This window comes from Colobus angolensis, unplaced genomic scaffold (assembly GCF_000951035.1).
Source record: "Colobus angolensis palliatus isolate OR3802 unplaced genomic scaffold, Cang.pa_1.0 Scaffold116, whole genome shotgun sequence".
Classification (NCBI taxonomy): domain Eukaryota; kingdom Metazoa; phylum Chordata; class Mammalia; order Primates; family Cercopithecidae; genus Colobus; species Colobus angolensis.
Genome location: NW_012112697.1, coordinates 3,063,228 through 3,090,958, shown reverse-complemented (window position 1 = coordinate 3,090,958; position 27,731 = coordinate 3,063,228). Strand labels below are relative to the sequence as shown.

Sequence of the window (27,731 nt, the reverse complement as noted above, 5' to 3'; positions counted from 1 at the left end):
ATGGATTAAAAGGCACACTCTGGAATCAAAGGAAGATGAAGGGAGCTGTTAAACCTTGTGCAGGTGTCCAGGGGCTGGCTGGCTACTTGGGAAACACACAGCCACCCTCACAAGCAACCCCTTTCTTGGTGCTACGCTAAACTTCAGAGTCGAAAGGAAGGTTTGAGAGGATGTTCACAAGGCCTCAAATCTAATGTGCTGTCTACAAAGAGCAGCAGATCCAACTGTACTAGGCAAAGGAGCCCCAACCCTTTCCTCAAAGGCCTCTGAAAAGAAGCATCCCCAGAATCAGTGTCTGTTTGATGATACTAAAGAGGGCTCTGCCAAGGGAAGTATGAGAACAATCACCTTGTAAGGAGGAGTGCATCTCACAAAAACTTTTTTCCCCCTTCAGAACTCAGTCACGTCTAATAACACCTACAGCCATCTTATAAATGGACTATGGGGGGAAAAAAAAAAAGACAAAAATCAGTAGAGCCACAGCTAGAACTGAAAGTGATGGCTGTTTTTATTTGCATAAGTTGGTTTCTCCTACTGAGGTCATACAACTCAAATTCCAAGTCCTTTGGACACTTCCTATGGCCCCCACACCCACTTGAGCTTCCGGCATAAAGGATTTGTGGCTCTCACACCTTCTTAGCAGTTCTCATGGCCCAAGGAAGGCACAGGTTTCCAGGGACTCCCCTTGGCCAACAAGTAGTGACACTGGAAATTCAAGGGCCCTTTGTGACTGAGTTGGATAAATCCCCTGGAAGGAAGAGTCCTAGTCTCTCCAAGAAATAAGGTGTGGCTCTTCCATGTGTGTCTAGAACATACGGCTTCATTCTTCTGCTCCTTCTGAATCTGCCACAATGCCCGGGACAGTGCATGATGCCCCAAAGATTCACAGACACTTGGTGTGAAAGTGAAATATTTCTCTACTTCTCAATGCGAGCCTTAGTTACCTGTTCTCAAGATAATTAAAAAGCCTCACTTTAGGCCGGGCACAGTGACTCACATCTGTAATCCCAGCACTTTGGGAGGCCAAGGTGGGCGGATCACCTGAGGTCAAGAGTTCGAGACCAGCCTGGCCAACATGGTGAAGCCCCATCGCTACTAAAAATACAAAATTAGCCAGGCATGGTGGTGGGGGCCTGTAATCCCAGCTACTTGGGAGGCTATAGCAGGAGAATCGCTTGAACCCAGGAGGTGGAGGTTGCAGTGAGCCGAGATGACGCCACTGCACTCCAGCCTGGGTGACAGAGAGAAACTCTGTCTCAAAAAAAAAACACCTCGCTTTGACCCAACATGAACCTACCCATGTTCTGTCTTCATTTCACTTCCATTATGTTTGATTCGCTCCAAGATCTGCCTCCCAAGATTCTATGACTCCTTCCAATTTCTACTGGTTTAAAAAAAAACCATAGAGTACTCACGCCCATCCCCTGGCGTGCATGGTTCACCCCGGGGACAAATAAGGCGACCGGTGCTTGTGCATCCACGATTAGCCAGTTGGTCAAATACCTTCAAATCATTTGGTAATAAAGGATCAATGGGGAAATATTTCAAAATGGAAAAGATTAAAGTACTAAGGATTAAAAGTTGAATACATAGCAAGAAAAACCAATGGAACGCTTTGAAATATAACTCATCGGCAACAATTAGCACTAAAACACTACACAAATAAACACCTGCCAACTGGTGAGGCTTGGCTCTGCAGTCATCTAAGCCATCCCGGAAAAAAGTCCTCACTGACACTCTGTTGCCAAGAACAACCTATTCCCATGTCAATAATGGCATATTGCTTAATTCAGGCCGTTGTCACTGGTCCCACGAAGTCCATTAGCAGGGTCACGGGATGTGGCGCAGGCAGGATCCTGTTTGAGGCATACAGGGTGGAGGCATGAGTGGCCCAGCTATCAAAGGGTTCTCATGAAACCCATCTGTAGATTGTTTTGGCGGCAGCAGCTATCCTCAAAGTGGCTGTGGTTCGTTCTACGTAAAAACTCAAAAGTTTTCAGCACCCACATCCGTCCTATTCTAGATATGGTAAGCTCATTGGTAAGACTGGGAGCATGGACAGAGCCAAATCAGTTTCTCTAAAGCAGAGGTCATTCTTTCCGGCAACAAAGGCTCTGCTAACCAGGATCTAACTGCTATTAAAAGTTAACTTTCCTTGATGGACAATGTTTACGACTTACTTCTTATTCATCTCTCACAACAGTGCCACTGGGGCCATTCAATTCCCAATTAATTCCCAACTATTCTAATCACCAAGCACTCACCGAAAATAAGAAAAAAAAAAAATCACATCTCTTTCATCAAGGTCCTCATAAATATACAGAGAACTTTGTGAAGTCTATCTGGGTGGCTCCCAGCTCTGCACAGAATCAGCCTTTGGCTATCTGAATAACATACACTATGGTTCCAAATTCCTATTATTGAGATGATAGTCTCTATTTAAATCATAGAGATAACTGTCCCTAGTCCTCTTATTGAGATGATTGCCTCAGCTATAGTTTCCTGTAAGTTTCAGTAAATATCCGATGAAACCCCAAAGTTTTGGGTGATTATAGTGATTTTTCAAATTGAAAAAAGAGACAGAGAAAGACAGAATGGGAACAGAAAACTAGAGGAAACACTCACATTTTAATCCCAGCCCCATGTAGCCAGAGTACAATCATCTCTCTCTTGAATGTATAAACTTTTCCATATGCACACACAGAGTTCAAGGGATTCTTGAGAATAAATACTTGATTGTAAGACACTCCAGTTTACACAAAAACCACTCAAGAAGACCAGAGTCAACCGAATCCACAGCACTATCTCACCCTACTCACCATTCTCCCTGGTTAAATTCCTGTCATGAAAACAGACAAACACGTAGTCATCCTCACCTAGAGCAGGCGTCATGGCGGCCATGGGCCCCGCGGGATCCAGCTGGAATCCGCTCATCATGAACTGGGCGTCCGAGGCAGCACTGTCCATCTTTAGGTTGGGCAGGTTCATGTTCTGGGCCAGGTAGTATTGGTAGAGCTCGGCCTCGGCGGGCGAGGGCAAGCTGCCAAGGCCGAGGTGGCGGTTGTGTTGGATCTGGGTCATGTTCTGCTGCAGTAACATCATGTTATGCATGTGCTTCTCACTGGTCATGTGAATGCGGAGGTTCCTGGCCACGTTGGTTTCATAATCACACACCTCGCACCGCCAGGTGGGTTTGGTTTTTGGTTTGGTGGGCGAGGGGGCCCCGCAGGAGCTACTGATATTGGCTGCCGCCGCCGCCGCAGCCGCCGCGGCCGCCGCCGCCCCGGCAGTGTGGCTGAAGACCTGCTCCCCGCCTCCGTTCTGCAGGTTCTGCATGTTGTTGAGATGCTTGTCGGACTGCATATGAATACTGAGGTTGCCTTTGGTAGTTGTGGAGTAGTTACACACCTCGCAGCGGAAAGGCTTGTAACCACACGTGTAGCTCTCGCCTCGTGCCAGCCGGGGGTGGGGCTGCCCGCTTTTGCAGTAGACACAGGAGCCCCCCGGCTCCGGGTGCTTCTCCTTCATGTGTGCCTCCAGGGTCTGCTGGTACTTATAGTGCCAGTTGCACTTGGGGCACTTGAGTGTCTTACACGAGTTGCGAGAATGCATCATGGTCATGTGACCGCCCAGCGAGCGGGAGGAGCCCAGGACCGTGTCGCATTTGGGGCACTCCACGCCACTCCCCGAGGGGCACTCCCCAACCCCAAGCTCGCAGAGGGAGCCAGCGTGCTGGTGATGGGGAACGACGCCCCCGTCGTCGCCCTCTGTGCTTTCATTTGGTTCTGGCGCTGTGGCATTGTCTTTATTGGCACTTTCGTCAGCGAAGTCCAGCCTCCTGCCGCCCTCTGCCACATTGGCCCTGACGCCCTCACTGTTAAAGCTTAAACGATTCCTCCTGTTCGCACCATCAAAGACAACAAAGGAAGAAGCAGAATTAGAACTAGTAGAAGCTGTGCCCCTCGACAGCGTCTGGAGCACGTTAGGCATTAAGGGGGAGTTAGAAATGCTTTGGTTTGAGAGAGCAAGGTCCTTTTTGCTGCTACTACCTGCTGCGGCCCCAGGCTCCTCGTGAGGCCTGTCCTCCAGTTCCTCATCCAACTCGCTTGGAAAGAGTCCTTTGCAACCCTCGTCTTCCTCTTCCTCTTCTTCCTCCTCCTCTTCTTCCTCCTCCTCCTCCGCCTCTTCCTCCTCCTCTTCCTCCTCCGCCTCCTCTTCGGCTGGCTCTACTTTCTCCGAGAAGCAATCCCCGTCGCCCACTTCCTGCTTCTCTCCTTCCGCCGCCCCGGAGTCCTTGCCCTCTGAGGATTTGGTAGGACTGGAAGCCAGAGGCCCCAGGGGGACTGAGGTAATGGGGGTCTTCAGGACCGAGCTGGTGAGCCCGCCAAGGTTCAACAGGGTGCTGGGGGTCAAGAGCCCAGCCTGGGGCTGCTCGGGGCCAGCGGCAGAGCCGGCTGGGAGAGCTTCCTCCCCTTCCATTCGAATGCCACTAAATTTACCATAAAAACTGTGTCCGGGGCCTATGAGGTTAGCTGTGGAAACTAAAGGGTGTTGAAAGTTCTTGTTTTTTGGTTCCAGAAAACTTACAAGGGGTTCCTTGTCTTTGCCGATCCCTTGGATGATAGCGGAGATGTTCTTATTGCTAAGAATTTTCCGCTCGTCTTCGCTCAGGGTCATTCGATGGTCATGCACCGCGTGGGTCACAAACGAACGGACGTACCCGAAGGAGAGTTTGCACAAGAAACACATCAGGATGGGCTTCCTCTTGCCGTAGAGCACAAAGCCATCGAATTTGGACAGGTCCACATTGTTAGGAACATCTTTGGATACGCAGGAGCTTTTGGCAGAGCCGTCGCTGTTCAGGTAATCCTTGTTGCTTTTGTGTCGCACGTCGAACACGCGGAAGCTGTGCAGGACGGGGCTGAGCCCCGCCAGGGCTGAGGTATTCGGGAAAGCCTGGTCTGGGCCCTCAAACCATTTCCCGAAGGATGAGGCTATGTGGAAAGTGTTGATGATCTGCGGGTACACGGGTGCAGCACACGAGGGGTCCCCTTGCTTGCCCCCCGCGCCAGGGAGAGAGTTCAGGAAAAGCGAGGGGAGAGGCCCACTGCCGCTGCCACTCCCACAGGCGCCCCCGCCCTGGGTCAGCTGGCTCAGGCTCTCCACAATGTACGCGGAGCCGTCCGGCTGGTAGACGATCTCCCCGGCCAGGTTCTCCACGTCACTCTCCTCGTCCCCCTCCTCACCGGTGTCGCTGGCGCTCTCCTCTCTCAGGGGCGGCGGGGGGCGCGTGCTGGGGCAGTGGTGCTCCATGTAGGTCTGGAGGCTGCCAAAGGAAGCCGAACATTCGTTGCAGGTGACTTCCTTGCTGGCGGGCTCGGCGGGGGGCCCGGCCGACGCGGTGCTCTCCGCAAGGCGCTCATTGAAAGGGGCCCTCAGGCTGTCCAAGGGCCCGTGGCTCTCGCCTGTGGACTGCTCCATGCTACTGGGTTTGTCAGGGAGGTGGGTGCTGTTGAGTTCAGTCCATTGCTGGTGCTGAGGGATACCGCACCCATTGTCCTTCCCCGAGACGACGGGCGAGTCACAGCCTTCCATGGTAAGGCCTGCGTGGAGCTTTCATTGCACCCAGTACGGAGGATCGGACCTGAAGGGCGGAGGCAAGGGGGGAGGAGGGAGAGAGGGGAAAGAGAGAGAGAAAGGAAAGAGGTTAGGAGGGCCGAGGCTGAGGTCCCACCGCACGGAGCGCTCTAAGAGGCTTCTGTCCACAACACCCACAAAACAGAGACACGGGACAGAGGGCGGGCCTGGGGACACTGCCCCGCACAGTCCAGCACACGGGTGGCACGGCCGGGTCAACAGCCTGAGCAAGGGACATGGGGAAAGAAGGCCGGGAGCAGGCCTCTTTGACTTCGAATTGTCACCGCTCTGCTCCTGAAGACTAGCAGGAATATCCATTCTTTGCCAGCACAGCTTCGACAGGCCACAGTGGAGAACAGACCCGTCATCTCTCCAGCCCCCCACCACGAGGTCACAGCCACAGCCCTACCACTTCTGGACAGCTCACACGAAGTCAGCACCGACTCCCCGCACTGTCTGTGGCTCAGGGGAATACAGGGGAGGGCTGAGAAGAGGGAGGTTCAATGTCCCCGGAAAAAGGATGGTAGCGTGGGATACGCTCATGGATTTAGAAAAGTTGCCGTGGCTTTTACTGACCATGGTTCTAGTTTCAGAAGTTCAAAGAAGGTGAGTGAGGAACCTGAGGTTCACAGGGCAGGGCGTGCAGGACTAGACGCATTCCACAAAGTCCTCTCCAGGTCTGGGAGGCATGAGTCCCATTTTATAAGCAGTAAAACTGAGGGGCTTGAATCTAAAAACTGGCTCAGTGCTAATCTGACCACCGTGAAACAGAAAAGATGGGTCCCCAGATTCCTGTCTCCTCCACCCATACCAGTCAAGCTCCCTGGCCTGTGACTCAGCTGACTTCAGACTAAAACTACATAGGTGCAAAACGTGCGCTTGGTATTTCCAGCAGGAATGGACCAGACTCTGGATCTGCCAACACCCCCTCCAGCAGCTTCTATCTGGCCCTGGCTGGAGGGAGTGCGTTCCCCCACGTGCTTGGTGGTTTTTGCTATCAAGGATCTGAGTGGCAAGCCGAGACGGCAGCTGGGCTCGGCAAGCCCCAGCTCCACACCTGCCTCTTAGTTATTAGTCGCTACCCAACCAGCTGTCATTCAGCCCTGGGGCTTTTCCATTTCCGACTCCAAAGTGCCACTGAGCTGAATGTGCCCTCTGAGACCTCATGTCCCTGGGGAGGGAGGCATCAGATCGCCGCCACTCTGCTCCTGTGGTAATATCATCGCAGGAGTGATTATTCCGTCTGGCCCTGCTCCTACAGGCAGCTCAGCACCTCGCAGAGCCTTGATCCTTCGCCCGTAGGTCCCCAGCCACCATTCCCCTGCAGCTCCTCCTGGAGAACATGTGGCCGCTTCTCCACCCACCATCTCATTCATAGCCGGCTGGTGAAGGTTTTGGCCAGGTTTGATCTTACTTCCCTCCCCGACAGCCCCTATCTTCTCAATCTTTTTTTCATTTCTTGATTATTGACTGCGCAATGAGTCAACAGCTCCCCCTCGGGAAAAGATGGGGACGGCAGGTTTACCACAAGTCTCAGGGAGAAATAACTTTTTGGAAGACTAAAGCTATGATGTGTCTAATACACACATGCAAACACATACCCCATCTCTCCGTTTATAACCTCAGATTTTGCAACCACAAAGTTCCATGCGCCTTAGAAAGGACATACTCATTTAAAACAGAGACGACTCCACCTAAACCCAACCAAACAGCAAACGCAATGGGACTTCCTCACAAGGTTGAGCCGGGATACAGGTGAGACTACAGGGTCGCTCTTCTTAGGGATGCTTCTGATGGGCTGGATGACATCTGATTGACAGCTTGGGCCAAAAAGGTTGGCAGGCCTGAAGGGGCGGGAGGGTTAACAGCCCGATTGTAAAATCAATGTCATAAATGCTTGGTAAGTTACAGGAACATGCGGGAAGGGGGGGGCCACGATTGATAAAGGAGAACAGCTTTGATGCTGCACCAGGGACTTGTTTATCGACAGCAAAGCCAATCTCCTCTCCAGCCTGGGTTGGGCCAGAGAAACCTGCAAGCGTTTACCAATTAATTGGTGAGCTTCTCTTGCTCTGTTCTCTTATTCCTCCTCCTCTTCCACAAACTATCCAGCCAAGGCGCTGGGACTTTTAAAACCTCCCTTACTTTGTTTTCTACTGCAAAGCAGAAGATGTCAGGAAAGAATGACACCGTACCCACCTATGATGGTGGTTGGTGACCCTGTGGTGGTGACACTAGAGCCCACCCATTCATGGGGAGTAGCAGCCATGAGGACACGGGTGGGAGAGGAGGAACCCACTGCAGGACCCAAGCTACCTCCTCTGGGCCTCCTTCCCATATGCACCAGCTGCGACAAGCAGGCCCATTTGCAGCCTTGCCAAACAAAGCGTGGTTCATGGACTTGAAGCACTATCCTCTCCGGGTAGCTTAAGACACATGCACCCTCTCCTCCTACCCCCATCAGAATCTGCATTTTCACACCATCCTCAGGGACCTTGCATTGAACTTAAGACACTCTCTGCTTCACTCCATCTTCACCTATACAGGTACCAAGCACAGCTCTTCTGTCCTTGGTACCTGTATTGCTAGGTAACCAGGGAAGGTCAGTCTTAGACTCCCTGTGGTCCCTGGGAGGTGCAGGGATGGAGATGGAGAAGAGGGGGACCTGCACACAGAGATAAAGAAGTCTCTCCAACCCGCCCCATCCTGCAGCTCAAGGGTCTTGGGGCATCTACCACTCCCCCCAACAGCCGGCTGTCTCTCTCTCGCTCTGTTTATCAGCCAGTCAATAAGAAAAAGGTAGTTCTTACTTAAGGAGGCAGAAGTCAACTCGGCAGGTCGATCAGCACTCTGTCTGTAAACACGGTTTCCCGTAAAATCAATGATCTTCAGTTACAGAGGGCAGCCTGGGAACCCAGTGGGTCCTCGCACTTTTCCAAGCAGCCCCACCAGTCCAACACGCATACCTCTCTTCAGGCTCCCCCCAGGTTCTGTGCCCCTTCCCAGTGCTTCCCTAGTGCCAGGGCCAGCTCGTACAGGTTCACACCCCTCCTCCCTTCCTACAGCCCACTTCTCTGCTGGCGGCACCCGGAACTCCCTCTAAAAAATGTCCAGGTATTCTACTCTCAACCCCCGATGTTGGACTAAACATATGGGCTTTAAGAATTCAGTTAGATTTTAATAGAGCACATCTCTCCAATGAGAAAGTTAAAGGGAAGATATAGGAATGACCTAGCTTGCTCACTCTCTGCTTAGCACTTAAATCTGCCATTTGAAAGGTAATCTTGTACAGAAGAATTCCAGCACCTTCATCAAGCACGCCCCAACCCCTGCTCATCTTCCAAGCTCCCTTGGAACCACCTGTAAAGCCCACTGCATCTTTGCAAATGTCAATCTTTACTTTTCAAAGATTGTTTAAAAGGATAAAACTCTACCCTGTTACCCTGTAACTCCCTATTAATCAAAACGTTCATCTCCCTCTTTAAAAACGTGCTTATGACAGTTTTATCCTGTTCCCTTAAGGAGGTGGGACTGGGTAAAATGCAACAGTTTCAGGGAAGCTGGGGTGGCAGGGGTGCGGTTATGACGAAGGGGAGGGGCTCCTGCTGTTAATCCAGCTCCCGGAGAATTAAACATGAACAGTCGCACCATGTAATTTTAAATTGTTAATTAGCACACGGTTAATTAGGCAGTCCTTTCACAAAAGGCTGTCTGGTAGGAAACCAAGAAGGGAAACAAAGGGGAAGGGAGGAAAAACAAAGAGAGACTAGAGGCAGTGAGAAACTGTTGCCTCCAAGAATATCCCATGCGGGATCACTCAAGAGACGTCAGCCAGCAGGCAAGGATGCCTGTTTCCCTGGGTGATCCCTACTCTGCCGGAGCGAGAGGCAGTGTACACCGCCTTCCTACAGGTGACCAGGCAGCACACACTGAAGGCCTCAAAAATGCATATCCCTCCCCCTTGGCAAGGATGCCTGTTTCCCTGGGTGATCCCCTACTCTGCCGGAGGGAGAGGCAGTGTATACCGCCTTCCTACAGGTGACCAGGCAGCATACACTGAAGGCCTCAAAAATGCATATCCCTCCCCCTTGACTCGACAATTCCCCATTCTAGAAATTCATCCTAAGGAAACAACCTAAGCAATGCGTGGAGATTTAAATTTATTCATCACAGCATTTATAACAGAAAAAAAAAGAGGAGAAATTTAGGCAAAAACAAAGACCCTAAATAAATTACAGTGCACAGAGCTCCATATGTTGTTATAAAGATGCTTTCCTTAAAGAAACTATTTATAAGCATGGGGAAATCATCATACAGATGCTGAATGAACAAAGCACATACAGGTATTATGTAGGGAAAATAGGAGAGACTTATATTACAATTTTTACAATGGTGAATTCTAGGGAATGAGGTTATGGGTGACTTCATTTCCTCCTTTGTGCCTTTATTTCTCAAAGCTCTGTAAAATTAAAACCATTATTGAGACAGGAGGATTGCTGGAGCCCAAGAGTTCAAGGCTGCAGTGAGCTATGATCGGGCCACTGCACTCCAGCCTGGGTGACAAAAACGAGACTTAGTCTCTTTAAAAAAAAAAAGAAAAAGGAAAATAAAATTGAAAACCATCATAATGGAAGTCATCACTTAATGAGGTAGGCGTTGTGTTAAGACCCACAGGTACAGCGTATCGCTTTGATCCTCATACCCACACTAGGAGATAGACACTATTTTTTTTTTTTTTTGAGTCTTGCTCTGTCTCCCAAGCTGGAGTGCAGAGGCACAATCTTGGCTCGCTGAAAGCTCCACCTCCCAGGTTCATGCCACTCTCCTGCCTCAGCCTCCCGAGTAGCTGGGACTACAGGCGCCCACCACCACACCTGGCTAATTTTTTGTATTTTTAGTAGAGATGGGGTTTCACCGTGTTAGCCAGGATGGTCTTGATCTCCTGACCTCGTGATCCCCCCGTCTCAGCCTCGCAAAGTGCTGGGATTACAGGCATGAGCCACCATGCCCGGCCGATAGATACTATCTTTATTTCCATTTTCAAGATGGGAAAACTGAGGTGGCCCACAGTTATATGGCCTAACTGACAAACCAGACAGTATGGGTGTGGAGTCTGTGCTCTCAGGCAGTTTTCCTTTGTCGTCCAGGCTGGAGTGCAGTGGCGCGATCTCAGCTCACTGCAACCTCCACCTCCTGGGCTCAAGCAATTCTCCTGCCTCAGCCTCCTGAGTAGCTGGGACTACAGGCGACTGCCACCATGTCTGGATAACTTTTTTTTTTTTTTTGTATTTTTCAGTAGAGATAGTGTTTCAATGTGTTGGCCAGGCTGGTCTCAAACTCCTGAGCTCAGGCAATCTGCCCGCCTTGGCCTCCCAAAGTACTGGGATTACAGGCGTGAGCCACCGCACCCGGCCTGTTTTTCTTTAATGTCTAATTTTCAAAATAGAACACTAGAACATCCCTACATCTCACATTCACGCTCAGTCTTTAAGCACCCAGGGACTGTCCTAAGGTGATGGGATCCCGGGACTGCTCATGCAGAAGAACACTGGCATCTCACCCAAACACACTTTTCTTGCTTAAGAGTGATGGGGATGAGGGCAACAGTTCGAAGCAGACTGATTTGCTTGGATATCTTTAGACAGACAAGAGAGGATAAAGGAGGGAGGAGAAGCTGCTGCAAAGAACTGAAATGTAGGTCCAATATCCTGATTTTTAAAGAAAGACAAAAGGCAGATTCCAGAACCTACAGATCAGGAAACATATTCACTCGTTTGGCATTTACTGAGCATGTACTATGTGTCCAATGCTAGAGAATCCATGATAAAAGGTCTCGGCTTACATTCTTGTGGAGAAGAGATACCACACACAAATACACTCAAATAAAAAGCAATATAAAGTAATACAAAGCAGGTGGAGGGGAAAGAGTGATGCGTCTGCATCGTTTTGGAGAAAGTCACAATGTCAGAGTGACTTAATGGATATGGATATACTTCAAGAACATGTTGTAAAGTTCTTCATCGTTTTCAGATTCAACAGTTGCTGGAAAAGAATTTTAGGTGGGGGGGGATGATCCTGAGGAATTAGCAATTAGCTGTAGGTCCAGTAAGAAAACCCACATAAAATAAACCCAAAAATACCTTTACTTAGACTTAATGGTCTGAGAAATACAGTAAAGTATGCTTTTTTATCTTAATAAGGTAGCACAAAATTTATCATTTCTTTATATCCAGGACGGCAAAACAGCTTTCAGATAATAAACTGTGGCCAACTTTATAGCCGACTAATGATGCCATTACTTTAAGCGTCAACACAGAGGTCCGTGTGTCTCGGGACACGCCACAAGGCTCTGTCTTGTCCCTACTCGGCTAATTGAAATCAACAGCTTGAGGAACAAGACCATGCAGGCATGTCCACTTGCAGAGCACATCAAGCTCAAGGGAATAATTAAAATGCTCAATGGTGAAATCAAGACCGAGAAAAAAAATCTCCATGAGTTGGAATGACAGGCCCAAACTAACAGGACCAAACTTTAGAAGGAAAAACATGAAGCCCTACATTTAATTTCAGGCAATCTGCTAAATCAATGGAGGATGGAAGAGACCTGGAGTCTTAAGAGTTCATGCAAACAACAATAACAAAATATCTAGGGGTTTTACTTGATGACAAACTCAGAGGAAGCCCGAAGTTGGCATGGTGGCCGAAGACCATAATGGGGTCTGGCAATAGGACTACTCTGTACCTGTTGGAGCTCAGCAGGTCCACAGCCCATGCTTTCTCTGTCTGCATGAATAATGTTAACAAACCACTGCAGGCAATCTCCTAAGAGAGATACCAACAAAGAAACTGTAGTTTCATCGGAATGGCTGAACACACACAGCTCAAGGGTGCAGGAAAGAGAAGTCTCGTTGCAGGGCAAGACAGCTATCCTCGGCTATATGAAACCCTGCCTTAGTTTGGTTCTGTGGTTTCCACCTAGTTTCAGAGTTGAATTAGGGGCAATGAGGGGAATCTGTAAGGAAAGAGAGGTAGGGTCACTATAAATGAAAATCTTTCTCAAGATTATCACCGTTCCCAAATGGAATGTTTATGCTGTGAAATACTGCACTCTGTGGCTTCAAGAACGGAGAAGGGGATTGTGCTGTGGCCAGGGGGCTACATCAGGCAGCCTGTGAAAGGTGAAGATTCTTCTCATTCCCGGGTGTTATCTGTGGGCTTGTCTGTCCCCACCACAAGGCTGTGAGCGGCACGAAATCAGGTTCCCTGTGCCATTCATCTCTGAGTCCTCCACATCTGACATATAACAGGTGCTTAATAAAACAATGGGGGAAATAGGAAAAAAGAGGATCCCTGTATCCATTCCTTTTCTTTTTTTTCCTCTTAGTTTAAGATATGTCTGGTGTAACCATTCTCTATGAAATGGAACTGGGGCTCCTTGAACACATGGCCAATTCTTGGGCTGGAGCAGGAAAAGTACAAGATGAGCTCAGAGCATCTACTTGTGCTCAAAGAATAAGGAAGATGTATGAAAATGACCTCGGGGCGGGTTGGAGGGGCTCCCACTGGCCACATCAGGGACAATGTGAGCAAGAAAATTAAGTGACAGTAAAGGATTGCAACCCAATGTGTAACATAAGAATCCCCAAGTCCCTACTTTAAGAACAACAAAAAAAAGTGTGGGAGAATGGAAAGTTCTTCCACAGGGTAGAAACTCAACTAATAAACGTAGATAAAGGGTATAGAGTAAGAAAATCACCATTTGATAACTATCATCCTCATCATCATCATCATCCACTCCGGGAAGAATCAACGGGTACCCAAACTAATGGATGAAAGTTTGAATACTTCTGGGCACAGTGGCTCACGCCTGTAATCCCTTTGGGAGGCTGAGGCAGGTGGATCATGAGGCCAGGTGATCGAGACCATCCTGGCTAACATGGTGAAACCCTGTCACTACTAAAAGTACAAAAAAAAAAAAATTAGCCCGGCGTGGTGGCGAGCGCCTGTAGTCCCAGCTACGTGGGAGGCTGAGGCAGGAGAATGGTGTGAACCCGGGAGGCGGAGCCTGCAGTGAGCCGAGATCGCACCACTGCACTCCAGCCTGGGCAACAGAGCAAGACTCCATCTCAACAACAACAAAAAAAGTTTGAATACTAACAGGATATTTACAATCTCAAAGTCTCTCCTGACAGGACACTTCTTAATTATAGCAGGAAAAAGCAAACAACAACAGCTTCACAGTGGAGAAGCTGGCAGATACCACCTTCATTGAGTGATCAGAGTTCCCATCACCAGCAGTGAGGCAAACAGACGTCATGTGCCTCCTGGTAGGATACACCAAGAGGAACACAACATCCCTTCCTTGGTGTTCCTGTCAAAAATGCACAACCGGAATCTAATCATGAGGGAACATCATGCAAATCCAACTGAGGACAGTCTGCAGAATGTCCTATGCTCTTTAGAAATGTCAGGGCCATGCGACGGAAAGACAGATTGAAAAACTGTTTCAGATTAAAAGAGACTAAGGAGACGTGACTAATGAATGTTACACATAATCTGGGATCCTCTTTTCCTCTAAAGGACATAATTGGGACAACTGACAAAATCTGAATAAGGTTTTGTAGATGGGCTAATAGTGGCGTATGAATGTTAATGTTCCTTTGTCTTTTTTTTTTTTTTTTTGGAGACAGAGTCTTGCTCTGTCACTCAGGCTGGAGTGCAGTGACGCAATCTCGGCTCACTGTAACCTCCGCCTCCCAAGTTCAAGCAATTCTCCTGCCTCAGCCTCCTGAGTAGCTGGGAGTACAGATGCCCACCACCACACCTGGCTAATTTTTTTGTATTTTTAGTAGAGACAGGGTTTCACCATGTTGGCCAGACTAGTCTCAAACTCCTGACCTCCAGTTATCCACCAACCTCAGCCTCCCAAAGTGCTGAGATTACAGGTGTGAGCCACCGCACCCAGCCTCATTTCCTAATTTTGATAACTGCAGTGTGTTTATAAAAGAGAATGTCTTTGTTTTTAAAAATACACACTGGTATATTTAGAGGTGAAGGGGTACAATGCTTCGATTTTCAAATGGGTTAGGAAAAAATATGTGAGTGTATACGTGTGTCAGTATATACATATATACACATACACATATATATAGCAGGAATAAATATATGAGATAATGTTACCATAGGAGAAGTCTAGAAGAAGCACATGAGAATTCTTTGTTCTACTGTGAAAACTTCCCTGTACACTTGAAATTGTCAAAAGAGAAAGAAACTGTCCAGAGTAAAAATTCGACATAGTAAACCCCCAAAACCATACATGAAGAGTCAACCCACCCTGACATATATCTTAAATCTTAATGTGAAATTTGTTCCCAGCAGAGCTTCATTAAAGGAAGTGGCTGTGAGGCAGGACAGAGAGGTGTAGAGAGAAAAAAACTGAAAACTGGTCTTTCCTTCCTCCAGTTGAGAGGCTTCTAGGCGGAGCCTTCCAGTTGGAGAAGACAAATAAATGGCCATTCCAACTTGGGCAGAACTTCACGTTATATAGTACTGAGCCATTTCCCCGTGACACCCAGGATCCTGACTGGGGGCTGATTTCCCGAGTTCCCTAGGGAACTTTCACAGAGTTCCCTAACTTTGTGAAAAGTGATTCTAAGTAAAGGGATAAGGGCAGCCCTCAGATAAAAGGAGAACTCCAGCAGCCCCCAGAGTGTGAGCATTGTTCAATCCAGACTAAAACATACCAGAGAGAAAAACACACTACCATGAAGAAACTATCCCCTCACTAACCCCACCTCCTTAAAAAAACAAAAGGCAATCCAGATTCCAAGAGAAGGTGAAACCTCCTTCAAGGGTCAATGAAATAATACCTGCATCTGTTTAGCTTGGAATCCACTGAAGAACCATACCCAGTTCCCTTCTGTGTTTTTTACAATAACAGCGTTTATCTATTGCTGCTGCACAGAAGGCAATACATGTTAAGTCATACACCGGTGATTCCATCTGCTTGGTAGCAATTTCCCAGCAGCCTTCAGGATTGCTCTGCAAGTGTGGCCAGGTCGGAGAACACACATGTGCTTGAACAGGTGCCTTGTGCTGCCGGAAGCCCATTGCCTGGAAGGCCCAGAGAATCGCCCAGGCCGTGGGCCTCCATGTTTGCTAATAAGTGCATCTGTGCTATTTCCAGCATGAACATAAATCAGCCTGGAAGTGAAAACTGCTAGCTCAGCCCATTCTGAAGGGAATCCACAACCACCGTGATATTCTGGTTACAATGGAGTCGTGGAGGGGAACAGGAGGGAGTCGTGAGAGCAGAGCCAGGTCTAGGAACCCAGTCTGTGTGTACTTAGAGGAATTAAAAAAGACTTTTTTTTTTATTATATATGTAAACATACTCAGAGTTCAACCACCATGAATCAAAACCAAACCCATGAATATAATAATAAAAAGCAAGACAAACCAGCTATTATTTATGCTCTGCCTTGTTCTAAAAAGGGATTGGGGCAATTTAAACAGCTATAGTAACTGTATCTCACCCTTGGGTACGTAAGTATCCACCCTGAGTCACGTGGAGGCCTTTCCACCATATCCAGAACAGGAAAGACCAGCATCGTGTACCCATGACTGGCTTGACTGGTGCTCCTGACTTGGAGTTAATTACCATAAAGCACTGATCCCCTCCCGGATTTGCAGCAAAACCTCCTTTCACCAAATACCATTGCTTTACCTGACGGTACCAACCCACCTCTCCTACTCAGCAAGTCCACAGCTCACAACCCCAATCTTTACTCATCTCCTGGCACCTTCCTGGCTAAACCGGACACTTTCCAACACCAACCATAACCAACACTTACGTGTTTCCTTTGCCAGTGCTCAAGACTTTTTCATCTCCTCCCAATTTCCTCAAAGTTCCTCTCCAAGATCCTATTTCTGCTCTCTCTCCATTCTTGCTATTGGGATGGTAGGGCAAAAGCTAGGAGACAATGTAAAAACATGCCATCTGGCCCATTATAGTTTCAATCTGGCACCTCATGATGTCAAATTTATTTTAAATAATGTCTTATGATTAAAGTTGTGGGAGCTCATTATTTTAAAAAGTTGGATATGTACAAAAAGACTCAGCAGCTAAGGTTAAAATCACTGACAATTCCACCAGCTAGAGAACCACTGCTAGGTAGTTTTTCGGGCTTTTTTTCCTCTGCATGTTTACAGACACAGATTTTCCTTCCCCACCTCGGATCACACTGCTCTTCATGTAGGCTGTCCTTTTAACCTAGTTTAGTATGAAATTTTTCCTACGCCATTCAATATTCTTCATAAGTTAGAACTAATGGCTATATAGATACTTTATCTTATACACATTGCATAATTTCCACCAAATGCTATTATTAGACGTTTAAACAATTCCCAGTATTTTGCTATTCATTTTGCAATAAGGGCCCTTAAATCTTTGTACACACATAACAACAGCAACAACAACAACAAACCAAGCAAACAACAAACCAAGTAGCTCCATTACTGTCCACCTGGTTGAATCAAGCATGGTTTTGAGCACGATTTTTCTGAACACGTTGTTTTGTTTGATCCTTGCGGCAGCCCATTTTACAGACAAGGAAACTGAGGCTTAGAGAGTTAAGTACCTTGCCCAAGTTGCATGCTAGTTTAGTCGGCCTTTGAAACTAGGTAAGCCTCCCGTACGACTCTAAAACCAGGCTCTTACTCATGACGTTCTGTCTCTATTGCCTTAGGATGCATTTCTGGAAGTAGAGTTGCTGACTCAAATGCTAGGAACATTTAAGGCCCTCTGGAACATGCCAAACTGTCCCCCAGGAAAGTTCTTTCCGCTCCTGTTTGCACTGGTGTGTGAGCATCAGTTATCCTGCACCCTCATCAACAGTAGGTATTACTTTGTTATTTTAAAAAGTCCGTTTGCCAGGCAAGAAATGGCATCTCATTTTAACTCACGTTCTTTACTTGTAAGACAGAACCCATCTATGGATATTTACTGGCAGTCTACATTTCTTTTGTGAATTGCCTGTTAATTCTTTTTTTTTTTTTTTGACGGAGTTTCACCCTGTTGCCCAGGTTGGAGTACAATGGCGCAATCTCAGCTAACTGCAACCTCCACCTCCTGCATTCAAGCAATTCCCCTGCCTCAGCCTCCCAAGTAACTGGGATTACAGGAGTGCACCATCACGGCCGGCTAATTTTTGGTAGTTTTAGTAGAGACAGGGTTTCACCATGTTGGCCAGGCTGGTCTTGAACTCCTGACCTCAGGTGATCCACCCACCTCGGCCTCCTAAAGTGCTGGGATTACAAGCGTGAACATCTGTGCCCGGCCTTGCCTGCTATTTCTATGGCAGGTGTGTGTTCTCCTTTTCTGAGTAGTGAGAGAGTTTTGCAGAATTTGACTGGTGATCCCTCCCCCTTGAGTTCCTATCAGTCCACCATCCTATGAGCTCCAGGACAGGAGAGAGTCCAACCTACTTAGACTGCCAGTTCCGAAGATGTTCTCTGTCCTTCAGATCTCGACTCCTTCCAACGAGTGGACTCTGTCCACTGCTTCATTTGCTCCACATCAATTTTCCTGTATTCAAGTGAGGTCCCCCTCCTTTATGTGATTATAAAGGGCCAAACTGCATCAATCATTTTCAAGCTTTGTTGTGCAGTGGAACCAACTATGGGGCACAATAAAAATACACACAGATGTCAAGTCCCAGCCCAGAGCATAGGACTAGCTCTCTGAAGGGCCAGATATCTGCTCCAGGAGGGTGGGAAGACACCATGTCGCCAAGATTTCTGTCCTTGGTCCAGAGTCACCAGTGTCCTTCTGGTCTTGGTTAATGGTTCCTCCTCTTCTACTTTAAGCTTCAATCTCCCCTCCTTTCAAAACTGCTTCCCCCTACTCCTTGAAATCTTCCCCCACTTCACTTCTGACATATTCTGGCCCTCCTCCCACCTCTGTCATCTCCACATTGGCTGTCCTCTCCCCATTCCTACAGCTCTCCACGGGTACATTTTCCACTTATTTGATAAAATTCTCTTATCATTTCAACCCACAGACATCTCTCCTCCCTGTTCTCCTGTAGGTATTTAAGCGTCATCGTACTCTTCCCTCTTGGCTCTCTGCTCTTAACTCTGTACATCAGCTACCTTAACTACTTCTGTGGTTTCAATTACTGAAATTATGAGTTGACTCCCAAAGCAAAAATTTCCATTCCTGACTTGGCACTTGAATATGTGTCTCACACTTTCGGAAGACCAGAATATGGCTAGTGTTCCACCAAGCAAGATTCAGCATGGCTCAACATGTCCAAAGGGCACTGCCCCTCCACTGTTGGCCCTGGTCTCTCTGGAAGGAACTTTTGGTGCCATCTTTGCAGAAAATAGAAAGGAAAGATCAGTCTGGCTTCTCCAATGTCATGTTCATCCCCATCCTTCCCCATCCAAGAACCAACTGCCAAAACACATTCAAACTGAAACTCTCCAGAGTGGTTTCAAATCATTCTAAGATCTACCGCCAACACTACCATTCGATCATCTGTGTCGTTTCCCCCCAACGAGGACTCCTCCCCATCATCTCCGCATTCTTATGCATTATCAGCTCTGTTCCCACAACCCCAGGCCCTTTGAACAGTCCTTCTCTTCCTCAACACTCATCCAAACCTGGGATATCCTTAAAGAAGCACAAGCTCAAGTTTTACTTGGCCAATAAAATCCTCACCTATTGACCAGGCATGGTGGCTCACACTTGTAATCCTAGCACTTTGGGAGGCCGAGGCGGGCCGCTCATCTGAGGTCAGGAGTTCGAGACCAGCCTGGCCAATATGGTGAACCCCACTAAAAATACAAAAATTAGCTGGGCGTCATGGCGGGCACCTGCAATCCCAGTTACTTGGGAAGCTGAGGCATGAGAATTGCTTGAACCCAGGAGGCGGAGGTTGCAGTAAGCAGAGATGGAAACCACTGCACTCCAGCCTAGGCAACAGAGTAAGACTGTCTCCAAAAAAAAAAAAACTTCTACTCGGAAGGAGGAAAAATCAGATATGAACTACATGCAAGCAAACCCCTGGGTTTCCGCTTTCTGGGAAGAGCTATCAAAGCCGGGTTCACTAGTTCAACAGAAAGATGAGTCTACTATGGTTCCTAAGTTCTCGTTAGGTAGCTCTTAGTCAGGAGAACACTAATTTGAACAGAAGTAACTGCTATCATTCAAGGCTGCACAAACCCAAGAGAAACGAACTTGGGCAGATTCTTGGCACTTGGCAGTTTGGGGAATACAGGTAGAAGCAGCCACGGGCCTTAAGTTTTCTTTTATTCACATCGAAACTACGTGAGAACAAATGAAGAACATAATACAGCTGCTTTTCTTTGCGCCTGAGCACCTGGGAAACCCCATTCAACGCTGCTGGACAGAGGTACATCCTTGCAATGACTCTGCCAAATGGTACACACAGGACAATGGGAAGCCCTGTACGGGTGAGGTGAGAGCTGGCCTTGGGCAAAGGAAAGTTTCCCCCAGCAGTTATCTCCAAAATGACTCTGAAACAAGGAGTGTGTTTTCCTCTCGACAGGAAGAAAACCACTCGGTGGGCTCACCATCAGCAGCTTGCTCTGCCACGAGGCTCTGGAACTGGCACCATGACAAAACAAACAAAAGTTGCCCTTTGGAGGCTCATTAATAGGGGAACACACACACACACACACACACACACACACACAGCCTCTCACCAGCACGGGCACAGCAAGTTCTTCAGATGTCCCTGGCTTGTTAGCATAAAGAGCTTTTCAAGCAGTGGGGAGCCGAAGGGACACTCAATAAAGCAGGAATGGCCACTGTAAGGTAGAGACATTGGCAAAGGCATGAAAAGGACATGCCTATTGCAAAGGCAAAACCACACACGGGGTCTTCCCCAGGCCTTGACTGGGCACCCTCGAGAGACCCCTTCGGGATGTGTGTACTAAGCTTCCCCCCAACTTCCTATCTGGTGGAGGCATGCTATGCACAGAGACCCCATCATTGAATTCCCTCCTAAATAACTCATTGCACTAGACTGAAGACTTGAGAGGAGTATTTCATCATGAGTAGTCCTCAAATCCCACAGGCCCAGAGAGTTGCTCCAATCTCAATTCTCTTTCTTAGGGTAAAGTGAACTGGCAGCAGGAACTACCACCAGGACCCAACGGCTGAGACAGACTGAAAGGGGCATGGATTCTGCTGGCACTCTGAATTTGTCTGAAAGACTTCCAAATTTTAAAAACTTTGGAATCAGGGCTGGGAGCGGTGGCTCACACCTGTAATCCCAGCACTTTGGGAGGCCGAGGTGGGCAGGTCACTGGAGGTCAGGAGTTCGAGACCAGCCTGGCCAACACAATGAAACACCCTCTATACTAAAAATACAAAACTTAGCCAAGCGTGGTGGCAGGTGCCTGTGATCCAAGCTAACTCAGGAGGCTGAGGCAGGAGAATCACTTGAACCTGGGAGGCAGAAGTTGCAGTGAGCCTATCGCGCCACTGCACTCCAGTCAGGAAGACAGAGTGAGACTCTGTCTTGAACAAAATAAAATATAATACAATCAGGAGAGAGGGGTGTGCAAGGGGAAGACAGGGGATCATGAAATTTAAATCACATGCCCCGTTCTTCACGGCCCCTTCTCCATCCCACATAGTAATTACAAAGCCCATTATTTGCACTGCTAGTTTTAATCAAGAAATCCATATTGAGACATACTTACCACTGGCCACTTCAAAGAGTGGCCCTGATAATTAGCTAAAATAACAAAGGAAAATTTCTTCTTAAAGTGTAAGGATCCAAGAGCTCACACTTTCTTAACCTTCCAGAAGCCACCCAGAGAACCAAGTGACTGTGGGCAATAATTACACCCCCACCAACTCAGCAAAAATGGCACAGATGGTCTTTCTCCTCTTGCTGCTCCCAATGCTGCGTTTGGGTCAAAAGCTGCTAAGAGGAACCACCAAGGCCACGTTAAATAGTACTTGGATTAATTATGCTTGAAAAACTCTTATCTGAGCACTGCTAAGACGGAACAATTGAGTTTGGGAATGAGTGTGGTTACATATTTTTCCTTAATGACTTCCTGAACACCCTGGTTAGGTCTGGTCCCAGGGGGGAAATTGCAAGCTCAAGTCATAAAATGTGATCAATGTAGATCAAGACCCTCTGCTAAGTGTCTAGGATGAAAGAGGGGAAGCGTATTTGTGCAAACACACAAACATATGAAAAATGCACGTTAACATAAAGAACTTCAGTTTTCTTTCTGAAGCTGCACCCTCTCTCCTTTCACGCCTAGAGCTCTGCTCATCCCACCAAAACTCCCAGCCAGCAGTTCTAATCTTGGACAGCACTGGAACAAATTTTGGCAACTGTTCCTGCAGTTCCAAAAGATTTCCATGTTAAGCCATGGTAAGTTTCAGGGAATCAAATATGGATGGTGAATGGGGCCAATTTCTTTATTTCTTTGACTTCAATAACACAGAGGCTACTGGGGTTCTGGCCCCAGTGGTCATAGTTTCAAGCTCCTCTGCATAATACTTATCCAACTACTCACTGGCTGTTCTAATGATTTTTATTCATTCGTGCCACAATATTTATTGAGTGCCTACAACGTACACAGCGGCCCTCCTGTCAATACAGACTCCTACGAGCTTGCTCTCAATAGCGTCCAGGCAGGCAAAGGAAGGAACTGGAAGGCAGTGATCAGAAACCGGATAGAAATGGACTCAGCACTCCACGTGGCCACCGGGATTCACTCTATCAACACAATTATCTGGGTTACTGCTCCCCTCATTCCAGAGTCTACCTGGTCTGATGGCAGAATCTGTCCTTCTGTTAACAAGGTGTGGTCACAGTGAACTGACCGAGGTCCACCGTGTTTAAAAACACGGTTTGACCATAGCAACACATGGCTGGACTAGTGAAGCCGCTGCCCTGAGACCCTGCCGTGCTGGGGAACCCGGAGGCCCTGAGACCTCAGTTCAGCTCCGCCGGTCCCCTGGGAATTCTAACCCCCTCAGGGGTCTTGTCTTCAGTCTACATGGGAGTCCCCCATCAAAGGCATTTTAGGGATGTTTTAGGTTGACCATTTCCTGACAGCCCAACATGTTTTTCTCTGGGATGAAGGGCATGCCATCCCACAAATGGCGATGAGAAATTGCCAGAACCGCTGAACCGGCCTACACATAAGCATTTGTTCTCCTTTGATGTCGAGCTGACAAGAAAGGATATGATTTCATTTCTACTGGCTCCTCTTAGGTAACCCAACTGGTTTCCCACTTCCTCACCTGCCCTTTGCATTCCCATCCTGGTTTCTTTGGCCTTGGTTCCTCTTTAAGCTGTGACCAGTGACTTTATAAGCTCCACGCACATAAGCAGCAGCATGTTCCGGATGCAGCGTCTGGCCTCCCCAGGTCTTATGAAGAGGTGCTGAGGGTTGGCAGGTTGACACACTCACTGCACTCCACGAGGAGGTGGCTCAGCCCAGCTTTCACATGGCCAGTGTCCATGTATACGGTCGCATGCTCACGACACATGCTGCGTTATGAGGAATGCTGCAGAGGAGGCAGTCTTATTCTTAATGGACTTATAATTGAAGCATAAAGTCTAGGAACTAACATGAACCACCTCTGAGAAGTCTATGTACAACCTGCGCTCGGTTTTGACTTGTTCCCCAACTATTAGTTTCCTGTCATAGGTCAGTGGGGAAAAAAAAAGAAAATCACTCTCCACGCAGCTCTTGAGGAGGGGCTGGGATCTCTACGATTCACTTGGTGTCTACCTGCAGGGGACTCGGGAGAAAAAAAAGCAAAAACCACACCAGCACGTGCGTATCACACAGAAATTCTACTGACCCCAAAAGCGGGGCCATGAAAATCTGTACACAATTTCAAACCATGCACCCCAGGGTGGAGGGGAGAGATGGAATTGAGGGGAAGTGAGGAGAAAAAGGGGAAGAAGAAAAGGACCAGGGATTTTTTTCTTTTTTTTTTTTTTAATGAGATAGAGTCTCGCTCTTGTTGCCCAGGCTGGAGTGCAGTGGCACGATCTCGGCTCACTGCAACCTCCGTGTCCCAGGTTCAAGCAATTCTCCCTGCCTCAGCCTGCTGAGTAGCTGGGATCACAGGCGCGCACCACTACGCCTGGCTAATTTTTGTATTTTTAGTAGAAACGGGGTTTCACCATGTTGGCCAGGATGGTCCCGAACTCCTGACCTCAGGTGACCTGCCTGCCTCATCCTCCCAGAGTGCTGGGATTACAGGCGTGAGCCACCGCGTCCAGCCTGGGATTTGTTTTTCTTTCTAAGGAACTCTTTCCTGAGTATTCACGACCCAGTCCTTTCTGCTCTGGGATGGAAAGTGTTACTCAGCTACAAGGCCTCTTGCTAATTGTGGGTTTTTATTTTTATTTCCTATTACCCTCTCGCACGCCTGATGAGATTATTTTACCGGAACTGACACAGCTGGAAGCAGCAGGCATACGTGGAGCCTCTGAGGAGGTGATGCAATTTCATTTTCATTGATCAGAAATCAGCAGGGCAGTAAGTGATGGGAAATTCCATTAGAAGAAAACTTGCAGGCCATGAGCCTCAACTTCCCAGCCACACCCAGGACCCCCACTTCCCCCCGGCCCGTGCCCCACCGAGGCCTTGCCTTCCTCTGGGCTGTGTCCACACTGTCCAGACGATTTGGAAGTGCTCTCCTCCCAGAAAGATAAAAGACCAATGCCACGCTGCTGGCCTGGGAGAGCATTGGCCGGGGGTGGGGGACATCGTTGGACTCTCTCAACCAACAGGGCACCTCGGTGCTTCTCTATGGATTACAGCAAAGTCTTCCAGGGATGCAGAATAAACATTCTTCCAACCCATCTCCACAGCCCCTTGGGATCCCCTTCCAAATGTCAACAAACAAGAAAAGAGGAGGCCACTACACAACAGTTGTAAAGATGTCCTCCAGCCAGTCGTAGAGATGATCCTGAAGGCACTTACCATTTATTAAGTGCCTACTGTGTGCCAGGCACTGTGTTAGGTGCTTAACATGCCCAGATTCTGGTCCTCACCTAACCCTCTAGGACAAATGTTCTTCTCTTTCTCTCTCTCTCCTGGATAGACGAAGAGGCAGAGGTCTAGGAAGGTAAAGGAGAGAACCCAGTTGGTACCAAGACCTTCCTGAGGGTCAGGCCAAACTCTCACAAGCAGCAAAGGAAAGCTGACTGTCAACAGAAGAGCTCACACCTGAGTCCTAAGAGAGCGTAGAGCACATCTGATGGGCTAGTTTACTCTTTTACTGATGTAGCAGACGACAGATTCTGACTCATCCACCTCCATCATCCTGAACACCCAACAACAGCACTCCTGTGTCCAAGGCTGGAATCAAGGTGGGCTTCTCTTCAGCATGTATAGAATGGTTACTGTTTTAGCAGTTAAGATCCCTCCAACTGTTTGCCTGGCAAATATTGCTTTGCTTACCTAAGGCCTATAGAAAAAACAGCAAGGAGCTCCTCAAAAAGACAAGTTCTATGAAAAACATCACCAGCCAGGTGGCTCTCCAGACCTCCACGGGCCATTTTGCCATAGGAAAGATGGATCAGAGAAGAACCAGGGCACAGCCATGAAATGAATACTGCTGCCCACAACCCTTCACTGTTAAAATGGAAATTTCACATGGACGAGTGATGGCAGTATGTCCAACCAAAATCTCTCAGGAAACTTTTATTGAGCACCTAATCTGTGCCTCAACAAAGCACAGAATATATAAGACGTGGACTCCGAACTCAATGAGCTTACAGACTAGGTGATGGCCCCATAAGAATACCTAGCACACAGTTATTTATTGATCTTGTTTACAGTATACAATACACCATCACAGCAGAAATCGAGGCCAGGGCAAAATAAGAAAGAAAACACAAAACTCGAGGAAATTTTGAACCAAAAAAAATCAAGCTTAAAATGCATATAAGAATAATCTACACATTGAGTCACATTTGGCTCTAAGCTTTCTAAAACTCAAGAGGATAAAGGCATGCTAGGTATGCCTTTAAAGGTACACTATTCACAATGTCCAAGAGAAAAAAAACAAATCAACTGGTCAGGATTACTTAGCTCCAGTCATTTCTCAACTGCTGAGAATGGGATAAGGCTAGGAGCAAGCAGGGCATGCAGCCCTATTTCCCGGATCTCTTTGGGGAGGTAATAATGAGAAGGCTTGAGTGTGAGGCCAGCTAGTCTCATTGTTTCCACTGATAGACAAGAATAATGACCCCACAGGGTGTTGGTGGTTTGCTGAGGTCAGAGAGCTGGTCAGTGGCAGAGGACGAAGACCTGGGTATCTTCACACCACACTAACAGTGCCTCCCTCCCACATGAAGCTACTCCGCGTCACCCTTTTAAATCCACAGGCTGGCTGGATGGGTAGGGGCTCACATGGACGTTGAAAAAGGAGGAGACCTGTTCTAGATTAAAGGGCACCTAAGAACCAAACAACAGCTAGATACGCCATGTAGATTTCATATGGATGCCAGTTCTAACCAGCCAACTGTAAAAAGCCATTTTGCAGACAATCAGATAAGTGTGAATTGCAACTTGGGATTAGATCATGTTAATAATGTCAGTTTTGGCCAGGCACAGTGGCTCACACCTGAAATATCAGCACTTTGGGAGGCTGAGGCAGGCAGACTGCTTGAGCCCAGGAGTCCTAGACCAGCCTGGGCAACATGGTGAAACCTCATTGCTACCAAAAGTAAAAAAAAAAAAAAAAAAAAAAAAAAATAGCCGGGTGCGGTGGTGTGCACCTGTAGTCCCAGCTACTTGATTGCTTGAGACCGGGGAGGTCAAGGCTGCAATGAGCTGTGATCGCACCATTGCACTCCAGCTTGGGCCGCAGAGTGAGACCTTGTCTCAAAAAAAGTCAGTTTTGTTAGAGAATAATATTATATTTACATAAGAAAATGATGAAGCAGCATGATATTGTTGGCTTCAAAATATGTCAGCAATGAACAAAAAAGATGGAACAAATCTAGCCAAAAGGTCATTGTTAAGTCAAAGTGATAGAACTATGGAAGGGTTCATTATGTCATTCTTTCTACTTTTATACAATATATATATATTTTTTTCCCTTAAAAGTTACCATTTGCTATCAGGAACATCTTCTAAAAGAACAGCAATGACCAGAACCAAGAGATTCAGTCTTGAGTCAATACGTTCACAGCAACTCAAGCCTTTTTTCAAACAAACGTGGGTTTCTCCTTTCTTCAGAAGGGCTTTCCTCCCAGGGTGGGCCCCAGCTATCTCTAAAGCTCCTTTCAAAAATCACCATCAACTGACCCCCACTCTTACTCCTACTCTTAGAAGGTACCAAGCACCACCAAGCTGCTGATATTTAAAAGAACACAGAAAAAGACAATATGCATCACGCCTGGACATAGCACCTGACAGCCTTTACAAGTGGTAACTATCACGGTCAGTACTGAGCAAAAATCAGTCTGTTTACAAAAGTTAACAGCCGAAGGTTATATAACAGCTTGATTTCAAGCTTTGAGCCAAAGTCTGATTAAGAAAAATATGCATCCGTTGATGAATTAAAAGCCTTCACTTCTTGACTCAATGGGTTAAGGAAAGATTTTTAACACTTTCAGTGAGTTTAAAAAATCAGATGTTTACCAGCCATTGTTTTTGCGCACACTGTCTTTTATCTCAGCATGAATGTTTTATAAGCACCTTAATTGCTTTGCAAAGCCTCAACTGAACTGCTCCCAATTGGGCTGGTTCTCTAGTGTGGCTCTGTAGGTAAATGGCCCAATGGTAAGTAGGCTTCTGGCCATATGTGGGCCCACACCCACCCCCATCATCCAGCACACCCTCCGACTTCAATTTGCATCACCACGCTGCAAGCTCCCGGAAGCACTCTGTGCAATGGACTTCTTCAGGGGGACCCCAATATGTGACCAAGGGCACAGTCACATCCAGCACCAGCCTTCCAAAGGACACGTAACAATGCTTCCTCCATGCACACAGCGTTCTACACATTTTCCTTTTTTTGAGATGCAGTCTTGCTCTGTCATCCAGGCTGGAGTGAAGTAGTG

The 27,731-nt window shown here is 47.6% G+C and overlaps 1 protein-coding gene across 1 annotated transcript in view; it reads right to left on the bottom strand.

Moving 5' to 3' along the window:
* Nucleotides 1-27,731, bottom strand: part of ZFHX3 (zinc finger homeobox 3) — a 261,907-nt gene that overhangs the window by 166,317 nt on the left and 67,859 nt on the right. Inside the window, exon 2 of the mRNA XM_011961589.1 lies at nucleotides 2,877-5,644. Within this exon, the coding sequence (XP_011816979.1) occupies nucleotides 2,877-5,595 (2,719 nt within the window). The 5' untranslated portion in view covers nucleotides 5,596-5,644. The remainder of the gene's footprint in view (nucleotides 1-2,876; nucleotides 5,645-27,731) is intronic.